Here is a 23415-nt window from a genome sequence, read left to right on the forward strand (position 1 = left end):
CAGAACTTGTTGGGTCGCCCAAAGCACAACCACAAGGCTACTGGCACAGACAGAAGTATTTAGGAACATTAAAAAATTATGTTCTTGACATTTATAAGAAACCATTATTAACACAATGTTCCCCTTTTGACAGGAATGAGATTTTAGTTTTTTCAGTAAAAAAAAAAAAAAAAAAAAAAAAAAAGTGAACAAAATGTACCTTTTAGAATGTTCAATCAAATAAACACTATGGTTAGAGTCAAGTTAAATAATGCAAAAAAAATTTAACAACATTTAATTGATTCATTTTTCTATTAAGTACTACTGGAAAAAACTACACTGATTTACATCTCACAAGCCTCAAGTACAAAATAACACAGTAAGCTGTAACTTACGCTTGATTCACTAAAAAGAACCAGCTCATAAGAGTCATTCATTATGAGGTTTGACTACACTAGTTGTGCTGTATATATATTTTTTTTGATTCGCCAAAAACAAACAACTAATAAGAATCAGTTGTTTAGGAGTCGGACTATACTGGTTGTGTTATGTTTTTATTCACGACAAAGAAATGTGTTACGGTAGTAGTCGGGACACAGAGGATTAGTGAACAATGCGGGATGTTTATTGATTTAGCAGAGTAAATAAGGCAGATGAAGGTGAGCTGAGTCTTGAATCTTGAATGAGATGCAGAAAGGATATACTGAGAGATGTTGTATCTCGCCAGGAACTTGTGGAAGCAGCACACACCCCAAGATGAAGGTGGAGACGAAGGACGATGACGGATGGAGGAAGACAGACGATGGAGACACAGGGAACCAACGATGGAGGAGTAGGACGTAAGTAGTCTTTCAGGTAAGTGTTTGGTAAGAAGCAGCGAAGAGCTAGGAGAGTCTACTTCGTGTAAGTGAGATCCGACAACTGACTGGAGTGGGGTGTGTGCTTAAGTAGTGCTGGGCTGATTAGGTGCTGATGAGGTGCAGGTGGCTTGAATTAATACACAGGTGATTCCAGGTGAGGGCGTGTGTTGTGATAGGAGAGGGGGAAGGACAGACAGACAGACTCGTAACAAAATGACTCATAAGAGTTATTTGTTTGGGAATCAGCTGGACTACACTGATCGTGCTATATGGTTCCAATTCACCAAAAATAAAGGCTCAAAAATGACTCAAACATTTTTTTTCAGGAATCAGTTGGGCCACACTGGTTACAGTGGATTGTAAACAAATTACTTAAAAGAGCCATTCATTTTGGGAATTTAACTACACTGGTCATGCTATAATAAGTTTAATAACTCAAAACTGTGTCGTCATTTTCTCACCTTTATGTTGTTCAAAACCTGTATGACTTACTGTGTTCAGTAAAACAAAGGAAGGTTTTGATTTTCTGTTTTGTTCATATAAGGAAAGTCAGTGGGGTTCAAACACTAATCTATAATAGATATTATATAGATCAGTGGGTCCAAAACAACCCTTTTGACTTCCAGTGTATGAACAATAAAAGTTGGAACTTTTTCAAAATATCTTCCTTTATGTTCCATAACAGAAAGAAAGTCATACAAGTTTTGAATGACATTAGGGTGAAATTAAAACAAATTTAATTTGGGGGTAAACTGTCCCAATATTTAGGGATAGTTCCCTCATAATGAGCAATAGTAATACAGAGATGTTTGCCTTAGCAGCTCCACTAACAAGAACAAAATGAGAGAAGAAGCAAATTAGTATTAGTTTTTATCTCAGTATCAAGATTCTAACATGAATTATCGTGAAAAATGGATCAAACGATATTATATGACATGAACCATTACAAGCTATAAATTAGAAATGTACTACATATGGTGTGGAGAAAAAACACATATAACATTCCCTTTATAAGACTCCATGGACAGCCAACAACACAAAAAGGGAGCTGTGTGAGTTCGATCTTGCCTCAGGGTAAGTATGCTGTGTGTTACATTTGACTGTTTTACCACCAAATCATCTTGACTTATTGATTACTTTTCAGATAAATATTTCAGGAGACGTCCAGTGATGTGCACACACTGAATGCTGGTGGCGTTCCATCAGCAAACAGAGGGAGAAAGACACACAACTCACCTGACCATGCTGTGTCTTGGCTGTTTGTTTCAGGAACTCTAAGTCTTTGCCCTTCAGGTGTTTCTGTGGATGAAACACCACACACAGTTACTGTCAACTGCTCCAGAGTTAGTATAAGGGGGAGGAGATATATGACTGGGATAAATTGTAATGCTCATTATGATTAAGCTGCTTTTTAATAAAAATGACTAATAGAATGAAGACCGCATGAATTATATCACTGATTACGCTGCTCATTGATTTCCAATGTAATACAAGTTAAAAGGAGCACATTTCCAGTTTGGTGCCTTCTCGAAAGACAAGAATATGAATATAAAAATACTTTTAATCCTCTAATCAATACTATTTTGTTAGCAATTCATTTTGTTCTTTTGAGGTGCAAATGAAATTCATTTAATACTAAATTTACTGATGTGGCAAATTATTTAATTGACTGAAACATTCATTCAGATCATAATAATTATTTGTTTGAAAACCAGGCTACACAGATTGTGTTGTCAGTTTTAAATCACTAACAAGAACGGACTGAAAAGATTCATTCATTTGGAAATCTGACTACACTGTTTGTGCTGTAGATTCAGCTGCGGTGTTGAGACATAAGAATCAGAATCTACAGATTCTGTCCTTACCGTTCCTTCTGGGACGCAGATGGCCTGAACGCAGCCACCTGGTTTAAGAAGTGCATCTCTGATGAACTCAATTTGTGTTCCCAGGAATGCTGCGGTGACATCCACAAGCTGAAAAGGGGGAAAAAAAAACACTTCAGAAAACAGATTGGGACACAAAGGGAATATAAACTTATCAACAAGACAATTTGTGTAAATTTTGTTATTAATGTGTCTAATGGAATATACATAAATATATATTTTTTTTAAATTAAAAAAATAAAAAGTAATTCAAATAAATTCATACACTACCAGGTTCGGGGTATAAAAAGGCTCTTATGTTCACAAGACTGCATTTACTTGGCCAAAAATACAGTATAACAATAATATTGTGAAATATTATTACAATTTTCAAAATCATTACTCTAGTCTTCAGTGTCACATGATCCTTCAGGAATCATTCTAATAGGCTGATTTGGTGCTCAAGACACTTTATATAATTAGCCATGCTAAAAACAGTTGTGCTTTTTCAGGATTCTTTGATGAATAGAAAATTCAAAAGAACAGCATTTATTTGAAATATACATTTTTTTGGTGACATTTTACATGTCAATTTTTAAGAATTTAATTTAGCGATGTAATTTTTTACATTTTAATTTCCTTAAAAAATCTTACTGACCTCAAACGTTTGAATAGTTGTGTATTTCACATTTATCTATTACTTATCTAAATGCTAAAACATCCCAGATTCAGCAAAAGGCTCTATAATTGTATGAGCAGAACTGAATGCATTCAGGACGCACAACGCTGTGAGAAAACGTATCACAAGAGATTCCTTTTTAATTGTTGAGCACCGCATGGAAATCTGTGATGTGTGGAGAAACAGGATGCCAGCACTGCGTGACGCCAAGAACGGCCAGCATGCAAACAACCTCATTGATGTCTTACGTCCAATCTAGGATGATGTGTACAAAGAAAGAACGTGCGGTCACCTTCATCCCAAATCTAGTGTCTGGTTTGTCAACTCCGTAGTCTCTCATGGCTTCCTCATAAGTCATGGAGGGAAAAGGAACATTAATCTGTCCTTTGTCCTCTGGCCAGGAGTAATGAACCAAGCCTTCAATCAAACTCATGACTCCCGCCTGGTCTACAAAGGATATTTCAATATCCACCTAGGAGATGTGTCAACACAAAAAGAGAGAAATGAGTGAAAATGCTTTGTTCACATTGCACATGAATCCGATTTGTTTTTCAAATCTGATTCTTTTGCTCAGACGATGCATAAAAAGTTATTTTAATCGTATTTCAAATTACTTGAATGCGGTTTGGATCAGTTTTCAGATATCAGGTGGGGGGTTTTTTGCAATTCAGAACATTAACAACTAATCAGATTTGACTCAAATGACTCAAAAAATTTGATTTTTGTAGCCTGTGTAAAGAAAAGAAAAATGGTCTTTTGGGGTTCATGATTTTTAGTCTGAGTGAGAATCCTGCAAAGCCTATTAGCAGCTCTCACCCTCGCGAGAGGAAGTTAGAGCGAGCCACATCATTAAAACACTCAATATTCATCTGCATCAGAACCGAGCCCCAGTTTCGCAGATATTGTCAGACGTGCTGTGGCGTGTTTCCCCTCAACCTTTAGCACATCATTACCTGTGTGAATTCAGGCTGTCTGTCAGGCTTGGAGCCCTCGTCTCTGTAGCAGCGAGCGAGCTGAAAGTACCTGAGATTGTGGGAGATAACCAGCAAGTAAGTGACTGTGGGCCAATACTGACTGACATTTTGAAATCATGCATAGCATATCATTTTCCTTTGACAGACTTTTCATAAAACTAGCCTGCAGTCCTGGCTTAGCGCAACTACTAATTCAAAGAGACTTACTGCCAAAATTGAAATGAAAATGAGACTATTGTGGTCATTATCATTTTCCATAATCTAATAGAAACTAGACTTTTGCACTTTCTGAACAAAATGAGAGCGGTGCTGCCTGTGCAAAAACGTCAACACAATACTAGTGTGTTCTGGGTGGCTGCCTCATACTTCTGTTCAGCTGCTTTTGATTCAACTTTGCTTCACACAAATAATCTAATTTTAAGTATTTAAAAGTTCACTCAGGAAAATACTATATTTATAATAAATAAATAATATGCACAACCATTCAAACATTTGGGGTCAGTAAGATTCTTCAGTGATTTTAAAAGAAGTCTCTTATGCTCACCTCAGCCAAATTTATTAGAAAAAAAAAATAAAACATTAAAACGGTAATATTGATGCAAAACGGTAATACATGAATGTTGATGTTATTACAACTGAAAATAACTTTCTATTTCAGCATTTAAAAATGTAATTTATAGCATTCTAATATGCTGATTTGGTGCTAAATAAAAGTATTAAATTTCTTTAAAAAAAACTTTTTTTTATAAACTATATTTATAATTATAAAAAAAAATAGTTGCATTATAAATAAAAGGAGATATCATAACAGGGGAACCCATAATGGTTATTGGTCAATATTAGAGATTTTTGATATCAGTTGATATTGGATATTTAATTGTGCATGTTCAGTTCATCTACGTACATTCATATTACATCTGCCATCAAAATGTCTGATTTTAGTTTTTTTGCATTTTATCTTATTTAGAAAAAAATATTGCTTATTGTATCAGACAGAATCACCAATATTTTTTCATAGTGTCAATCTACTGCGACCTAAGTGTCTTCATCATTTGAGTTTAAAATGATCATATATTAGGTCTTGTGAAATCTGACAATTCTTTAATGTTAACTGCTATTACTATTATAACTATTAATGTTATCTACTCACATGGGCCCTGGACCCCTTTAATACACAAACATTGGAAACAAAGCTAAACATGTCAGCAGCAACCCACACAGTGACTGATGTGCTAATACCACCTCAAAATTCTTTGCTTTGAATTCCAAATTAGAAAAATATTCATAAAGCAGCTAGAATTCAAAGCAGCATTCTAATCCGTATAATGCAGTACACTCCACATGCATGTCATTGTTTTGGCATTTCACACAGCATTGGAATGAATGCAGTTCTGCATAATTTAAAGCTGTGAACAGCTAAGAATAAGACTGATTCCGATAGTATGTTGGCCAACAAGATGTAGTTTTGTTTTCGAGGTGCTGTCTGTCAGTGAAGGCAGAGTTTAGTGGACGTGCCAAGCATCTGACAACAATCTGTGAATATGAAGAAAAAGGCTAGAAAATATGACTTTTACCGGTCTATGCCAGCCACCATAAGAAGCTGTTTGAACTGCTGTGGGCTCTGTGGAAGAGAGTAGAACTTCCCAGGGTCTCCAGATGGCACCACAAACTCTTTGGCACCCTAAGAAACACAGTTACACTTGAATAAACTCTGTGTATTCCTTCCTCTCACTGAGAACTGAATCAGCCAGCATATCTCAAGCCAATCTGATAAATGAAAGTCACATTATAAAATACAAAAGAGAGAACCAAAATAAATTAGTACAGTGCAGAAGGGAAAAGAACATGCAAAATATAAAAGAATATTAAAAACACCTCACTGACTTCTAATGATCTAAATATATATCTGTGCAGCTTAATACCCATCTCTCTATCTATCCCCCCATCATCCATCCTTCTTTTGAAACATAGATGGGTTTTGTATACAGAGAAGTCCTATGTATGATAGAAGGTTATTCAACACCTTCAACTGTACAAATGTGGGTTTTCATATTTAAGCTACTTAGCAGACATTGTAACATTCTAGATGATCATCTGCCCCCTACAGACCACTTTGCAGCATCTGCCCGGCTTTGTTGTGTGATGTCGTAAATTAGACTTTTCCTCAACTGTATTTGTACTATTTGGAAGGCTGTTTCTAGTGTTGCACCAGAATTAATTTTTTTAGCCAAAACCACTAAATTGTTTTGGAAATAAATAACAAATCTAATAGTATAATTTTGAAGTCATTTCACTAACTTCAATTTGTGTGACTTTGCAAAAACCTATAGGCTATGTTTAAATGAAGTGACAACAGTATAGAAAACCACTGTAGTTGTGCATATGTCAAATGCAATTGTTTTTAAGTGTGTCAATCCCACATTGTGCATGAATGCAAATAAATGCAAAAATGCTTTCAGTTACCGATACCATTGTATGAATTCACTATTCACACTCAGTCTTGATTAATTTATTCTGCAAACTGAAGTGTCCAGTAACAGTGGGGTTACCAAGATCAAGTGAGTAGCATTCAGACGCTCATACATATGTATCAAAGCTTTAAAAGTTTTAAAAGTCCATTCACTGAAAACAGATGTAAAAATTCTTAGAACAACAAAGCCAGAGGGAAGATGTGATGTGATTGCTCACAAATTTTTGGGTAATGATCTGGCAATATTTTGCACCAGCTGTATTTTGTTGATGTTTGGGCAAGCCTTACAGGGATGTCTTGTAGGAGACAAGAAACAGAAACATGAGTCACTATAGAAGAATTGTGCAGCGTAAAATAGGCTCTCATAAATGCAAATGATTTTATGCTTAGTGTGTCAAGCTACATTCTGCATTCATACTATATATACATATGAACTATATACATATATATTTTTCTTAATTCCATATTGATTAAATGTGCATAGATTTCTATGAAACAAAAAATTGTGTGTATCTGAATTAGCACCTTGCCTTATATTTTGGTTATAAGAATGACACTTGGTTTATACAGAAAAAAATATTTACCCCTGGTGTTCTCTTAAACAATGTTGGTGTTTCCACATCCACAAATCCTTGGGAAAAGACAGGTAATGTTCAGTGAGTATTCTAGTACATTAACAGATTTACAAGTATGAAAATGCCACGGTAAATCCTCACCATGCATATTGCAAAGGTACTCCCTCATTTTCATCACCATTTCTGATCTCAGTCTTAAATTGTACTGCATCCTGGGTGACCGAAGATCAAGATACCGATACTGCATCCGGAGGGCTTCAGATTTCTTCAAGGCCAACATAAGAATTAAAATTAAACATATCAGGAATGTTTTATCCTACCTGACAATAAGTGTTACTTTATGAAATTCATAATTTCAAATGAATAATGAAAACAACATCCATCTGGAATTAAATTAATTGGCTATTCCACAGCAAATGACATAGGTTGAATATCACAAACACTGGCAAGAAACACTTCAAGGTCATATTTCACATTTTTAGGCCAATTAAGATTTTTTTCATTGTGACATCATTTCCATGACACTGACTCGAATTAAACTATTCTTTTGAACTTCCTATTCATCCAAGAATGTATCATGTTTTCCACAAAAAAATATAAGCAGCAAAATAGTTTTTAACATGGATAATAATAAATGTTTCTTGAGCATCAAATCAGCCTATTAGAATGATTTCTGTAGGATCATGTGACACTGAAAACTGGAATAATGGCTGCTGAATATTCTGCTTTCATCACAAGAATAAATTACATTTTAAAATATATTAAAATAAAAAAAAGTCATTTTAATTTGTAATAATATTTCACAGTACTACTGTTTTTGATTTTTTTTTAAACAATAAACACAGCATTTGATGAGATTTTAAAGTAAATTATTTTTATTTTTTTTGAAAGAACCCAAACTTTTGAATGGTATACATTTTTTTCACTCATTTTTTCACTTGATTTTGTAGGGAAATCTGACCTTGTTATGTTCTTTGTGAGATACACTCTAGAACTACTTTATAATGCATTTTCATACATGCAACACTTATATAGTCAAAATTATTTTTACTTACTTTGACAAATTCTTTTATTTCAAAAGGCAGCTTTCGGCAGGTATTCAACACTTCCATGCTCTCAGCACAGACCTCAATATCTCCTGTGGACATTTTCTAATATTGAATAAAAATGACAATTTTACACATATTTCACACTGATCCACAGTCTCATACTTTTCTCATTATTGTGCATATGAACAGACCTTATTCTCCTGTCCCTCTGGTCTTCGCCTGACCCTTCCTTTAACCATGACGACGGACTCAACAGTGAGACCAAGAAAAGCATTCTTCAATTCAGATTTGGACTAAATAAATAAAGTGTCAAAGAAAAATATACAGTAATGGTAAAAACATGTTACTGCAACTAATGAGCCAACATATGTTGGTAGCAGCACCAGAATGAAATGATCAGACACAAAATAAGCAATAAAGGCATATTGCTACCTCATCCTGTGGGATAAGAATTTGCACCAATCCACTGAAGTCTCTCAAGATCACAAAAAGATCTTGCCTGAAGGGACAAGTACAGATATGTCTGTCTGATGTAGTGATGTGGCTCAGTGACTTTTTTGAAAGACTAAGCATTGTGTCACATACCTCAAGTACTGAATCCAGCCACATAAAGTAACCTCTTCATCTATATGACTGGAACACAATTCTCCACACGTGTGGCTTCTCAATGAAAAACTGCTTTGACCTACAAGACACACAATAGATTAGAAATATCACACTTAAAATACTGAAAAAAAGCTATTACAAGTACACTGTCTAGTTTAATGAAGGTCACATTACCTAATGAGCAAGTAGAACAGTTTCTGGAGAAGTTATGAGCCCATGCTAACGAATTTGTAGGTAGAGATGGTTTTGTGAAATAAATATGATTGATGGAAGGTACTGATCTTCTGCTATACAGACATCTCAACACCTGCTGGGCTGATCTAAGAAAAAATAATCTGTATTTGTTTGCCATCGTCCTTTATGCGAGGTCGTGGTGTCTTGGCTAAATTTATTCTGTTGTCTTTAACAAATGAAAAGATACTTCTCAGAGCTGTTATTTCACATAATGATGTATGTTTTGATTATGTCTTCATTGTGTACGCGAGTCTACATCTATAAATGCAGTTACGCAGTATCCGTGTGCTACAGTCCAGCTCATGGAATACTCTGACATAACTAATCGAATTAGAACTAATCGATCTATGCTTTTGTAACATGAGAATAAATAACTTGTATTATATTTATATATCATACTTTTAAGTCTACCAACACCGTTTACTTATCATGGTAAATATGATATAGATTCGACTAAATGTAGAAATATGTGATACAGATTACTCTTACTAGCAGTAATCGATTTGTATTCCTGCCCCGCCCCGTTGCACGCCGGGAAAGCGGGATGTTCAAATACTCTTCCTCCTTTTTTTTTTTTTTTTTGGCTCGGTGTGTTTTTGTTCATCATGGAGGGGAGAGGCAGGTATGACAGATTTAAGATTTTTACCTTATTTTAAAACGTTTTATCGCGCAGAATGTTTATTTGAAACACAACACGTATGGGCGTCTCACTTAATACAACGAAAATGGGTCGTGTTGTGGTTTAGCGAAATGCTAATAGTAGCTTAGCGGTTGTCTGAACGGTTGTCTTTTTCTGATCAAGTTATTTAATTAAATGAAAAAATTAGTGTATTGTAAGCGTACACTTACAACATATAACATATTTTTTCATTAAAACAGAAGTTGTTGATCATTGTTGGTTCCATTAGTAGTAGAGTCGTTATTAATAGCTATATCTGTTGCTTGTATTGCCCATGCAGCGCCGTCAACACTCCCGCCAGCAGACCTGTTACTCGTAGAAGCAAAAGTTATGGTCGAAGCTGTGTGGAAGCACCCTCATATTTCTGGCAAACACCAGGACATTTAACAGTCTTGAAGATCCCAACCAGTAGAGAGGCTGCCAAATCACAACTGATCACTGTAAGAGACTCATTCAATATCTCAATATGATATAGAGTGGATTGAGTGTCAAATGTCTTTGTTTTTCTACAGAATAAGGTTGACCCTGAGCATATCGCTCTTCTGGTGAAAAATGAGTGGAAGCTGTCTTATGTCACCCCTTTGCATCACTTCAGACATACACAGCTGAAATCATATTCCAAACATCTCGCAGCCTTCATCGTAGCAGAGAAACAGAAAGGAGTTGCAGTTGAAGTTGGGTTAGAAGTGGGATTTAAGGTCACATTTACTGCAGTTCTTGGACTGGCTGAGACCGATGAGGATGCTGAGACTGTTTTCATTCAGGTAAGCCTGAACAGGCTGGTAATTAATTCATATTTGTTTTAAGAAATAAATTATTTTATTCAGCAAGGATGCATTAAATTGATCAAAAGTAACACATTTATGATGTAACAAAAGATACTAAATTAATGCTTTTCTTCCAATTCCTCGATGAATCCTGAAAAGATGCATCATGGTTTTCACAAAAATAAAAATGTTAAGCAGCAAACCAGTTTTCAACCATCATAATTCTTTGGGACCAAATCAGCACTTTAGAATCCTTTCTAAAGGGCCACGTGAAAAGCTTGGGTTCAAATTATTATTATTTTTAATTAGTATAATGCATTAAATTGATGTCACAATACATACGTTGCTACAAAAACTTTTAAGATCATGAAAGAATCCTGAAAAAATAGCAGGTAGCACAGCCTGTTTTTAATATTGATAATAGTAAGAACTGTTTCTTGAGCACCAAATCAGAATATTAGAATAATTTCTGAAAGATCACGTGACATTGCTACACAAACTTTCGTTTCATCAAAGAATCCTGAAAAAATAGCAGTTTCTGCAATACTATTAGGCAGCACAACTGTTAACATTGATAATAGAACTGTTTCTTGAGCATCAAATCAGCATATTAGAATGATTTCTGAAAGAAAGACTGGAGTAATGGCTGCTGAAAATTCAGCTTTGCCGTCGCAGAATTAAAAAATATTAAAATAAAGATATTTGAAATAATATTTCACAATATTTACTGTATTTTGTATCATAAATTCAGCCTTGTCAATCATAAGAGGCTTCTTCATATGAGACCTCTTTCAAAAAGTCTCACCGATCAAACTTTTGAATGGAAGCATATAAATATGCCACATTCATGTAAATTTTTCTCTTATTCCCTCAGATCCAGTCCAAACCAGTATTTGCTGCAGCTGCAGATGCACCGAAAGTTGTCTGGCGCGGTTGGCTCACGTGTGTCAATGGTGATCCGGAATACCTGAGGTCTCTGCCTCCTGATTTTGTCAGCTTACCTCTGTTTTGCACAAGCGGACCGGAGTCTCTTACAACCCTGGTTAAATCTTGGTTCGAGAGGGCTTTTGATTGCAACTTTGGTTCTTTGGCTTTAAACTCCACCACTCTCAACTGGCTGGCTGCTCTGTGGACTGGTTGCCATCCCACCTGCAATATCAGGCATCTGAAACTGGCCTGGAGCCTTCCGACACAGCCACCGCTGGATGTCTCGTATACAGTTAACCCACAGGATGCGTGGGAGCTTTGGAACAGCATTCACCCAGAAGAGAGTGCAGACGACAAGATTGATATTAAAGAGGTCCAGTCTTTCATCAACGGGCTGGAGACTCATTTTTTTAGACACTTTAAGATCTACCTGTCTGCTGGTACACTCATAAAAGTATCTACCGCTCTGGGATCAGCACATCTTGATGGGAAAATCAAGGTAATTGTTATGTGTCGTATCTATTCGTTGTATATACAGCGTGAGTTGCATTCGTATTTGTTACAACTTGATTTTTCTCTCTTTCAGATTGGAAACAGTGACTATATCACCACCTTACTTACCCTGCTGACAGAATCTGCTCTTTTGAAAATGCCAACCTAAAATCTGCTTTCTACTTTAGATTTGTAAATACATTTTTCTATGCCATCTAAACTTGTATATCTTTTAAAGCTTATTGTCTCGTATTTATTTTTTTGTGCTGTAAAGTATGTCTGTGTTGGTTTTCCAGCTTTTGAAATTGAACTTTTTATCCTGCCTGTTTTCTTTTTTTACTTGCTAGAGTTTTATCAAGACAAACATATCAGTCTTAGGCTTATATTAATGTGATACAACTCATTTATCACAAATAAACCTGATTATCAACTATGTGTAAATTTATCACTACTATATGTATAGGTTCTTATAAATAGTTCACACAAATGGGTATTAATATGTCTATTAGTATATTGTAACATGTTTATATTTTATTCAAACATTTTGAACCTTTTAAAGTGTGTAAATCACATAGGGATATTTGTTATCTTTAAATAATGAATAGTGGCTTAATTTTTGTTAATACATGTTTAGATGTGTTTTGACTCAGGGCCTCTAAAATTATTTGATTACGTTTTGCTAGCAGTGCCAACAATGTTATACATTTAGATTATTAGATTCTATCACTTTACAAAGCCTGTAGATAGCAGAAGTTTGTGTTCTGATGGTAGTTCTGAAATTAGTTTGGTTTTGATTGGAATTTGCACTCAAAACACCCTTCATTTAAGCATTTACATCAGAAAAAGACCTAAGGTGTGCATGACAAAATGTATTTGAATTGAGTTACCATTTGTCTTTCAATAAAGCACAAATCTAAGTTGAATTTTCTATTTATATATTTTAAGAGATCTCCAAATTTGTATGAGGAAAAATGGACATTTAAATTTGATGAGTCTGAATCAGTGGTTCTCAAACAGGGGGCTTATAAATTAAATGATAAAAAAAAGTGTTAAATGTGAAGACCAGAGTTTTTGAAATTGAGATCATTGCAATAAAAATACAGTGATTTGTGTATCTATTGATGCTCCTAGTTTCGGTGATAAAAATGTTTGAAAACAAGCTGCTTTGTCATCATTATAGCCGAAGGAGCAGAGAAAATATTGTCTTGAATAGAGGGGGGCCTCGGAGTCAAGAAGGTTGAGAACCACTGATCTTTCAATGACTGCAATCATTTGGATTATTTTTCTTTGGATATTTTATTTCCACATTCAAAGATTTGAAATGTATAGACAGTTGTACATCTTTAAAATTAAATAAGATCATGGAAGATATACTTTATGTAACCGTATTTCAACACAAAGACTAGAACACATAACTGTCATGTGGGAAAACAAGTGTTAAAAAAAAAAAAAAAAAATGTAAGGGAAGTTGTAACAATTCAAAGAGATTCATCTCATATTCAGTAACAAGCTTTACATTAAGTTTCTGAGCATACGTGCAGGCTACTACTGCAAACCTGTTAGTTCTAAAATTTGAGATTATGAAAAATCTTTTTACCTTGGGTCCTCATACTTGCATAAAACAATACATCCAACAATATAAAAAAAAATAATAAACTTTAATAGAAAAACTCTTAGTGGATTAAAGTGCACGGACTGGTTCATTGATGCATTCGGTTGTATAAAAGTAAACAAATTGATAATACCTCAAACCTGTTTTTTTACTGCTTCAAAAATAACTTATTTTCTTCTTTTACAGCCTTCATTAGATTGCAATGTTTCAGGAGGGACTGCATTTCCAGTACACCAAAGAAAAAGAGAAAAACATCAACTAATCTGCTTACATCTGGTAAAATGCAGAGGAACAGTTCATGCTCAGTGTACAACTCATTATAAAAACCTAAACGTAAAGAAATGGTAAAGATATCACAGTGCATCCAATTCAGAAGAGAACATCAATCAGGGAAACATTTGCTCTTAAGAACGAGCATCATTCACACCAATCCCCAGTGACGTGTTTCTTACTATAGTTATTCTTCAATGCAGTCAAACAGACCGGCAGAAGCCTAGTTCCTTCCAGAAAAACAAATGCTCTGGCTGATGCTCTTCCGGCTGCTGTTTTCTCTCTTCAAAACATTGCCTTTGGCTATTCTCAAGTATGAAAGAGAAACCAAATGTAAAAACAAAATGGAGTGATGCTCTATGGCCAGACGAGTCTCCTCAGAGCAGCTTCAGGAGATGGTACCTTTGCCATCTCTAACTGGAGACCATACTCAGTTTATTTTAGTTTTTTCCTCTTGCATGATGTCTCTATGAGGCACGAGCTATGGTGAGGCATCTGAGAGATGGATACTGTAGGTGTTACCATATATGTGATTCACAGTGAGTCATTTTTATTACACCAACGCCACCTCCCAACCTCCTGTAGTTCATTCCTCCATAGAGCCTTGGGGAAAAACAAAACAGAAAAAAATAATCAGTGACAGGAAAAACACCTATGATTTGAAATTGAATATGATTCAAGTCAAAAGCTTGGGGTAAAACGATTTTTTCACCGTGGCTGCATTTATTTGATAAAAAATACAGCAATATTGTGAAATATTATTACAATTTAAAATGACTTCTATTTTCATGTATTTGAAAATGTAAACTGAAGACTGGAAAAATGGCTGTTGAAAATTTAGCTTTGCAATGTCATACAATCCTTCAGAAATCCTAATATGCTGATTTTGCATTCAAGAAATATTTCTTATTACTATCAATGTTGAAAACAATTGTGCAGCTTAATGGTTTTGTGGAAACCATGATACAAAATGGTAGTGTACATACCTCCATGTGTTGGCATCAGGATCATAGACTTCTATCGTTTTTAGGTATGTGGTACCATCAAATCCTCCAACTGCCATCAACTGGCCATTTACTACTGCTAAACCAACCTAGAACAACAGAGAGAATTGATTTGTTGAGCAATTCTTTTTTTAAAAGGCTGAAACAAGTTCAAAGATTCACATACCCCGCTTCTTCTGGACGTCATTGCGACTACAGGTGACCACTGATTGGTTCTGGGATTGTATCGCTCTGCGCTGCTCAGTTCCGTGGTATCGTCTCTGCCGCCCACAGAGTAGATCATATCCTGGTATACGGCACAGCCCAGGTGTTTCCGACGGGTACCCATGGGTGCCACTGTATGCCAGCGGTTCTCTTGAGGGTTATACCGCTCCACTGCCAACAAAATCACTGTTAATAAACATTCTGCATTTGCTTTATAATATCTGAAATACAGCAATCAACACTACATTGAATCATTTGGAGTCAGTTAGATTTTGTAAATGTTTTTGACAAAAGTCTCTTATGCTCACCAAGGCTCATTTATTTGATTAAAAATGCAATAAAACAGTAACATTGTGAAATATTATTACTATTTTAATATATTTAAATTTTTTGTAATGTATTGCTGTGATGGCAAAACTGAATTTTCAGCGAGTCTTTAGTGCCACATGATCAATTAGAAATTCTAATATGCTGATCTGACTCTAGAATCATTTCTTGTTATCATTCTTGTGTTAAACTCTTTAATATTTTTGTGGAAACTGAGATTTTACAGGATTCCTTGATGAACAGAAAGTTCAAAAGAAAACATTTATTTGAAATAGAGTTCCATTAACTTAACAAGTGAATTCAATAGCTTTTTTTTGCTGTAGTACTGAAAAATTTCACAAAAAGTTCCTTCATTTATTAAATTTGGTGCTCGTATCGACTACAACTACTGAAACTTTGAACAATAATTAATTTGACCGAACTGACGATTTCAAAGTTTTAATGCCAATACAGTAATGTTTTTTTATTGAATAATAATATCCAATACTTTAATCTTAAAACTGTCAAAACACTCCTCAGCTGCATTTTTTTCTTAGAAATACAGAAGACACATCAAATATTAACTACACACATAGCAATATCTGATCACTTTGAACTGACTCCAATATTACTGAGTTCTGTCTCTACATCTTCCAGTATTTACCCGTGTTTAGTGGGGATGTGCCGTCTGAACCACCTACTGCGTAAAGAAAACCTCCTAATACAGCTACAGCTACACCCAACCGCCTGGTACTCATCGAGGCAACACGAGTCCACTTATTCTCTTTCGGATCATACCTAAAAATAATTTAAAAAAAAGCAAATTTCTAATTAAATCCCCTCCTAAAGGAAACTTCAAGCCATGTCCATTTAGATATTAAGATGATAATTGTGTAATTACCTTAATACTAACCTTTCTACAATGTTGAGACAGGAAACACCATCCTGACCTCCCACGGCATACAGATACCCTCCTAGTACAGCAACACCCACACTGGTCCTGCAGGTGCTAGTAGGGGCGACGTCACTGCTCCACTGGTTAGTCTTAGGATCATACCTGACATAGCCAGCAGAGGGCAGAAATGTTGAGTTTCAATTTTCATCCATAATTAATTTCATGTATTTTATTTCACCCTGTGAGGATTCATTCATTAGATTCTAGAAGCATGATAAACACAACTGATTCATTTGTATTAATCAAGCAGCACCTCTCCACACTATTGAGATAAGATGAGCCGTCATGTCCGCCAACTGCATACAACAGATCATCCAGAACACTGACACCAACTCCACAGCGCCGTTTGCTCATGGACGCCACCATCCTCCACTCATTGGTCTGAGGGTCGTAGCGCTCAACGCTTGAGATAGCATCACCACTGCACCAACCTCCCACTGAGTCACACAAACAGAAGTCAGATATGGGAAAATCTTGGAAAGCATACAAAATCCAACCAATAGAACTAAGGTATAGCTGCTAAAACACACACCAGCAAACAGTACTTCTCCACAACGGATTGGCTTTCTGGGCCGGGTTCGAGGTCCCTGCATTAGGGGGCGCTCTTGGGGTAGTAGGAGGTAGTTCTTGGCTTCATCAACCAAGTCCCTATGGGGGGGAGGGGGTGTTAGGGGGAGTGTTGATTCAATGTTGATGGAAATTTTAAATTTAAATGTTAATAGAGAAATAAAAACATATATCTGACCCTGTACCACAAAACCAGTCATAAGGGTCGATTTCTCGAGCTGAATAAATAAGCTTTCCATTGTTGTATGGTTTGTTAGGATAGGACAATATTTGGCCGGGATACAACTATTTGAATATCTGGAATCTGAGGGTGCAAAAAAAAATCTAAATATTGAGAAAAATCGCCTTTAAAATTGTCTAAATTAAGTTCTTAGCAATGCATATTACTAATCAAAAATTAAGTTTTGATATATTTACAGTAGGAAATTTACAAAATATCTTCATAGAACATGATCTTTACTTAATGTCCTAAAGATTTTTGGCATAAAAGAAATATCAATAATTTTGTCCCATACAATATATTTTTGGCTATTGCTACAAATATACCCCAGCGACTTAAGACTGGTTTTGTGGTCCAGGGTCACATATTTTAATGATACAGAATCATTGATTGCAAATGGGTGTAAGCTAAGCAAGGCAAGACGAAAGATCAAGGTGACCTATAAAATCTGAATTTTGCAAAGGTCTCCAAAAAGGTTTTATATATTTTTAGAATATTATATTCTGTTTGAATAACATGATTAAAGCACAAATTCCTCAAAATACAGTATTGTTAGTTTATTATTGAGCACTTTGTCAGCTATTATGGTATATTCAAGGCAAGAGACAAATGAAAAATAGAAAAATAAATAAATAAAAAAATTTGGAAAATAAAAGAAATACATAATTGTTTTTTTAATTAAACTATGTCTGGTCTCACTTCATAAACTTAATAATCTATGCTTCAGAGATATTCGATAGGGAAGGATCTTCACCCATTAACAAAAACTTTAAAACGTTTTTAAAAATTTAAAACTTTTAAAAATAACTGTAAACAACGCACCTACACTCCTCATCACTCTTGATTAGAGGATCTGAACCCACCGTCCCAACCAGAAACTTTGGGCTCAAAAGGGGAAGACGCACATGTTGCAGAACCTGTTGCCATGATAAAAGAGATGAGCGGTCTTATGAATTATTCATTTCAGTCATCTCTTTGATGCAAGTCTAAATAATAACATAATTTGCATGTAATTTACAAAGTACCCTTTTTTAATCCTGTTGACATACACAACCATTTAAAAGCCTGTCAGCTAGTCATTATTAAAGAGATATATTATAAAAATATAATGTAGAAATTGTTACATTTATTCAGCAGGAATGCTAGAAATTGATCAAAAGTGACAGTAAAGACACGCATTACGTTATAAAGGATTTCAATTTCAAATTAATGCTGTTCTTTTGAACTTTCTATTCATTAAAATGATGCATCATCATTTCCAGAATAATATTAAACCGAACACTTGTTTTAAACGTTGATATATTGCATTTTGTTTTATTACACATTATGACATTACACATCTACCATAAGCTGTATGTCTTTGGGGTTCTATATGCTTATATCTGACCTGTGGCAGCTGAGGCCTGCGCTCCTGGATGCTGTATTTAACCCAGGCCATTACAGCGTTAAACACCTGTTCCTCACTCCGAACGTTGAGCTCATCACTAGAGATGATGTCTATTAGCTGGTTGGCTGGTAGCAGCATGAACTCTTCACTCTCCATCACCTAAAAAGCAGAAATTATCAAAAAAACATTCATGTGACATATCAATTTTTCACTTCACCAAACAGATTACAGTTGTTTGTAAAAACCATGGTACTGTATATGACCCTTTAAACTAAATAAAGAAATACTGGGGTGTTAATATGATACCAGCAGTGGGGGTTCTTCCCACGAGTCAAAAATAACAGGGTTGCACGGTCATCAGGGAAACCCTAAACTAGCTGATGGAAAAGTTGAGTGTACGGCTAAAATTAGATACAGGGAAGTCACAACTGAGGCTTCTATAGGGTTCCCACACTTTCTGACCAGTGTCAATTCTAACCCAAGCAATATTTCATTTAACACAACTACAAACATTTATATACTGACTATATATAAATTGTCTGAAATTTACAATCCTGAATTTAATATTAAGACTAGAACTACTAAATGAATTTAGTTTTCTTTTTTAACCAAAATCATGCATCAATGTACAATAAGGTTAACATTGGCACTAGGTATCATGAACTAACAAGGACCAATAATTGCAATTTATCTGGGTAAATGTTAATTTCAGCATATACTATTGTTCAAAGACTTGGGGTCAGTAACATTTTGTAACGTCTCAAACATCTCTTGATGCACCAAGGCTGTATTTATTTGGTCAAAACTTCTGTAAAAATAGTAATATTGTGAAATACTATTACAATTTAGCCTAATCATTTTCTTTTTTAATGTATTTTAAAATGTAATTTTATACTGTTTTGATGTTCAAAAACATTTCTTATTATCATCACAGTTGAAAACAGTTGTGCTGCTCAATATTTTTGTAGAAACTCATCTCTTTTTTTTCAGGATTTTTTTAATAGAAAGTTTAGAAGAAAAAATCTTTGCTAACCTTATAAATGTCTTGACTGTCATTTTGGATCAATTTAATTCTTGTTAATGCAATTTTAAAATGCTGTTGTTCATGTTGCCTAATCTATTAACAAATTACTTACTGTAAAGCGTTACCTAATTTGTAATATCACTTATGATTAGTAAAGAAAATATTTAGACCTGTGCTATGCAAAGAAAGCAAAAACAAGTAAGAAATGGAAACAAAAAGGTTCAAGTTCAAAGTCATGGTACATTCATTGTCAACACAATAGAGGGCGTGTCGAGGTCAACCATTACCTCCTGAAAGTTATGCTGGGTGAACTTATCAGCAATACGCAGCAGCTCTCTGCAGGAGTGAGTGTCGGCGAAGGCCCTGATGCCTAAGCAGTTAGAGGGGTCCAATTGTCGCTTCAAGAATTCACAGCAGGCTTCCTGAATTTCTGTCAGTTGCAACAAGCAGGCAGCGGGCAGCAAAGTCTGCACATTTCCCTCCTCCACAGTCACCTGCAGGCCACCATACAACTTACGTCAGCTGGTTTAAAGTTTAAAATTGAGCTTCAATACAAAGCATCAAAATTTACAGTAGTTGAACATTCAATGCAACTTTAATATTGAGCATACATCAATAGGACTGCATACCTGTGAGGTATAAGCAAAGTCGATGAGCAGCTCCATGGCTCGTTCATCGATATCCCGGATCACGACTTCCGTCTGTCGGCTCTCGGCCAGTTCCCCCGTGAACATGGCTCTGAAGTAGGGGCTGCAGGCGGACAGGATCACACGGTGTGCATAAATCTTCTTGGCTCCCACCACCAAAACCACATCGCACAGCTCTCGGTGCTTGCGGAGCAGGTTGATGACCTCCAGGGTCTGCCGAGGGTGCTTGTCTGAGATGTAGGGCATCCTGGCAGGCTGAGGAACTCCCTCTGGGAGCTTGTTGGGGTCACCAAGGGTGCAGCGACTTGTGATATCCATTCCTGTGGTATCTGGACGTGCACAGGTACCCCTAAGGAAAAAAAAAAAAACGGTCAGTTTATGCAGTGCTTGTAGCTGAACTGAACTCATGATTGATGGACTTTACAGTAAATGAACTGAACTAAATTATCAACTTCAGCTGAATAACACTACTATCTTTTTAAAAACTGTTTACAGCTAAATTTGCATTTGTCTCATTACTGAAGAAGTTTGCAACACTAATTCTGTTATTTACCTATTTATTGCTGTGAACCTGCTTTTGGCTTTGTATTAAATGCTATATAAATAAAGGTGACTTGAATGTGAGAATCGATTTGGATGGAAGTATATGCTAAATGGAAACTATTTTTAGTATTCTTTAAATACTTCTCTGCTAGAAAGAAGAAATTAACATTAAAAATACATTCAAAACATGGCAGCATGATTTCAATTGCCTTTCTTGTGCATGCATGAGCAATCTGAACGTTACGCCAAATGTTGAGTTATCTCTTTTTTAAATTATTAACTTACCTAGAGATCAAGCAGTTTGAACTCTATGCAAACAAGCTTGAAAACAGCACGACTAACAAATATGAGCACAACACACGCCCATAGTAAACATCACAAATGAATATCAGAATGTGACATACGTTCTTTAACAAATAAAAAAAACACGTAGACTTCTTACATATTGACATTTAACGTCAGTGCTTTCTATTTAAGACTTATTTAGTGTAGATTAGTTATAATATAACTTGGACTCGTGGGGAAACTTAACTGGTTGCTCTGAACTGTTGAAATGTGACAATGCAGCAAAACAGAAATGTGAGGCAAATATAAACACAAATCAGCTCAATAATATTATGGACGTTGGAAAAGTATTAAAGATTGGTCGTGTGATGTTTGTAATCAATTAGACAGGGCCCAGAGTATTCCCAACGCAAACCTTACGCGCGAACAGAAGCGATATCCTTTAGGGAGAGCTACTAAAATAACTGTTTTAATACATATAAGGTCAAGGTTTAACTATATCTGTGAGTGAGACTCACTGTTTACACACTGGTTAACGGAGTGTCAATTAGCCCTAGCATGGCTTGATCGAAGTATCGGATTTGTACTGTTTTAGCAGTTTTTCAAAAGTGGCGTTACGCATTATAAAGACTATGACAGAAAAGGTGTGATTCCCTCACCTTATTTGTCCATTAAATCGGTCCAGATTGAATTTTAAGTCGTCGAGATTTGACCAGATAATATCAAGACAACCGCTGGGTTTACCGTCCACTTTTATTTTGTATTTTTTTATATGAGTTTCCTGAGAGTCACAGGAAATAGTCGTTTTAAAATAAAAGTCCTGCATCTTATTATGCACTACGGTGACAGAAATGCAAAAAGTTAAATTTGAAGACAATAAATTTGTAATTTCAGCAATTTTGACTTACCTATATGATTAAACCAGCATCAAATACAAAAGTAGCTATCAATAATGATTAAAGTAACTGAAACGATTAAAATGTGTAGTAGTAGTCATAATAATAAAGGTAAAATAAACGTAATTACAATGAAAATATATTTAAATTAAAAACAAATGGAAATGTTGCCTTGGAAAATATATTAAATAAAATAAGTTATATAGTAATATTTAACACTAAAATTATTAATATATTAAAAAAATTATTAAACAAATAAACAAACAAGTTTTCACACATAACTTTGTGTTTACTTTGTTATTTATTTATTTATCCTAATATACCTGTTTGCCTTTTGCTTGTTTGTGTGTGTGTGTGTCTGTGTGTGTGTGTGTGTGTGTGTGTGTGTGTGTGCATGTTTATGTGGTTTATGAGGACACAAATTTGTATAATGACATGGGTATGACAGAGGTATTACAATATGAAGGTGGTTTATGAGGACACTGCCTATGTCCCCGTAATTCAAAAAACATACTAAATGGTGTTTTTTTGAAAATCTAAAAATGCACAAAGTCTCCTGTGAGGGCTAAGTTTAGGTGTAGGGTTGGTGTAGGGCAATAGCACACACAGTTTGTTCAGTATAAAAACCATTACGCCTATGGAGAGTCCCCATAAACCACAAAAACCAACATGTGTGTGTGTGTGTGTGTGTGTGTGTGTGTGTGTGTGTGTGTGTCTGTCTGTCTGTCTTTAAAGGTGTGTAGTTTTCTGACAAAGACATTCTAGATGAGACTCAAATAAGCCTACATTCTTCCACTGTTTATCGGAATGCTTTCAGACATGTTTACAAGTGTGTGTCTCTCTCATTCACTTGTTCCCCCTCCCCTCCCCTTCTCTCTCTCTCTCTCTCTCTCTCTCTCTTTCTCCTGCTATCCCTCTCTTTCTCTCCCCTTTTTCTGTTCTGTGGCATGTTTTATTATACTCTTTTGTAGAGTGTTTTACTTTGTGCATTGGTGGCCCCCAAATTGAACCATAGGAGGCAGTGCTTTGAAGCCTGATGTGGGGGGAAACAACGCCACTAATAGAGGTAAACAAGACTTTCTCAATAGACACTGATTAATCAGCCTGAACTCCTCAAATACCATAAATGATCAGAAGAGATTTAGCTGTGTCTGAATTTCAAAATGAAACGCTTATTGCACATGCAAATGATGTAGCATTATCAAAAATTGTAAGAAACTACATTTTATTAATTTATTATACATACATTTTATACATACACAAAAAAGAATATATATCTATATCAATGTTGTTGTCTTACACAGCTTGTGTTGAAACAAAACATCATTTTGGACCATGCAAA

At 35.3% G+C, this 23415-nt stretch overlaps 3 protein-coding genes across 4 annotated transcripts in view; 1 reads left to right on the top strand and 2 right to left on the bottom strand.

The window, feature by feature from the left end:
- Positions 1-9607, bottom strand: part of LOC306845932 (aspartate--tRNA ligase, mitochondrial-like) — a 17462-nt gene extending 7855 nt beyond the window's left edge. The window contains exons 1-12 of the mRNA XM_079378951.1: positions 9229-9607; positions 9034-9133; positions 8881-8947; positions 8640-8741; positions 8455-8550; positions 7541-7664; positions 7409-7455; positions 5929-6035; positions 4334-4403; positions 3673-3852; positions 2705-2812; positions 2076-2138 (exon numbers count right to left, since the gene is read on the bottom strand). Coding sequence (XP_079235077.1) covers positions 2076-2138; positions 2705-2812; positions 3673-3852; positions 4334-4403; positions 5929-6035; positions 7409-7455; positions 7541-7664; positions 8455-8550; positions 8640-8741; positions 8881-8947; positions 9034-9133; positions 9229-9406 — 1242 coding nt within the window. The 5' untranslated portion in view covers positions 9407-9607. The remainder of the gene's footprint in view (positions 1-2075; positions 2139-2704; positions 2813-3672; positions 3853-4333; positions 4404-5928; positions 6036-7408; positions 7456-7540; positions 7665-8454; positions 8551-8639; positions 8742-8880; positions 8948-9033; positions 9134-9228) is intronic.
- Positions 9608-9827: 220 nt separating this feature from the next.
- LOC306846700 (centromere protein L) lies at positions 9828-13088 on the top strand. The gene is made up of 5 exons (XM_079380267.1): positions 9828-9910; positions 10248-10407; positions 10480-10731; positions 11609-12160; positions 12248-13088. The coding sequence occupies exons 1-5, from the start codon at positions 9894-9896 to the stop codon at positions 12320-12322; spliced, it is 1056 nt and encodes a 351-aa protein (XP_079236393.1). The 5' UTR covers positions 9828-9893; the 3' UTR covers positions 12323-13088.
- Positions 13089-13442: 354 nt separating this feature from the next.
- On the bottom strand, positions 13443-21945 carry LOC306846701 (kelch-like protein 20). 2 transcript variants are annotated; one of them, XM_079380268.1, is made up of 12 exons: positions 21837-21945; positions 20332-20698; positions 19990-20196; positions 18679-18837; positions 18114-18208; positions 17037-17152; positions 16758-16941; positions 16463-16606; positions 16214-16347; positions 15206-15414; positions 15022-15128; positions 13443-14638 (listed from the first exon to the last, which is right to left on the bottom strand). In XM_079380268.1, the coding sequence occupies exons 2-12, from the start codon at positions 20665-20667 to the stop codon at positions 14554-14556; spliced, it is 1776 nt and encodes a 591-aa protein (XP_079236394.1). In that variant the 5' UTR covers positions 20668-20698; positions 21837-21945; the 3' UTR covers positions 13443-14553. The 2 variants fall into 2 exon arrangements, with proteins under 2 accessions (XP_079236394.1, XP_079236395.1); XM_079380269.1 differs by having other exon boundaries at positions 16451-16606.
- Between the last annotated feature and the right edge of the window lie 1470 nt (positions 21946-23415).

The sequence above is a fragment of the Barbus barbus genome (assembly GCF_936440315.1).
Source record: "Barbus barbus genome assembly, chromosome: 26".
NCBI classification, from domain to species: domain Eukaryota; kingdom Metazoa; phylum Chordata; class Actinopteri; order Cypriniformes; family Cyprinidae; genus Barbus; species Barbus barbus.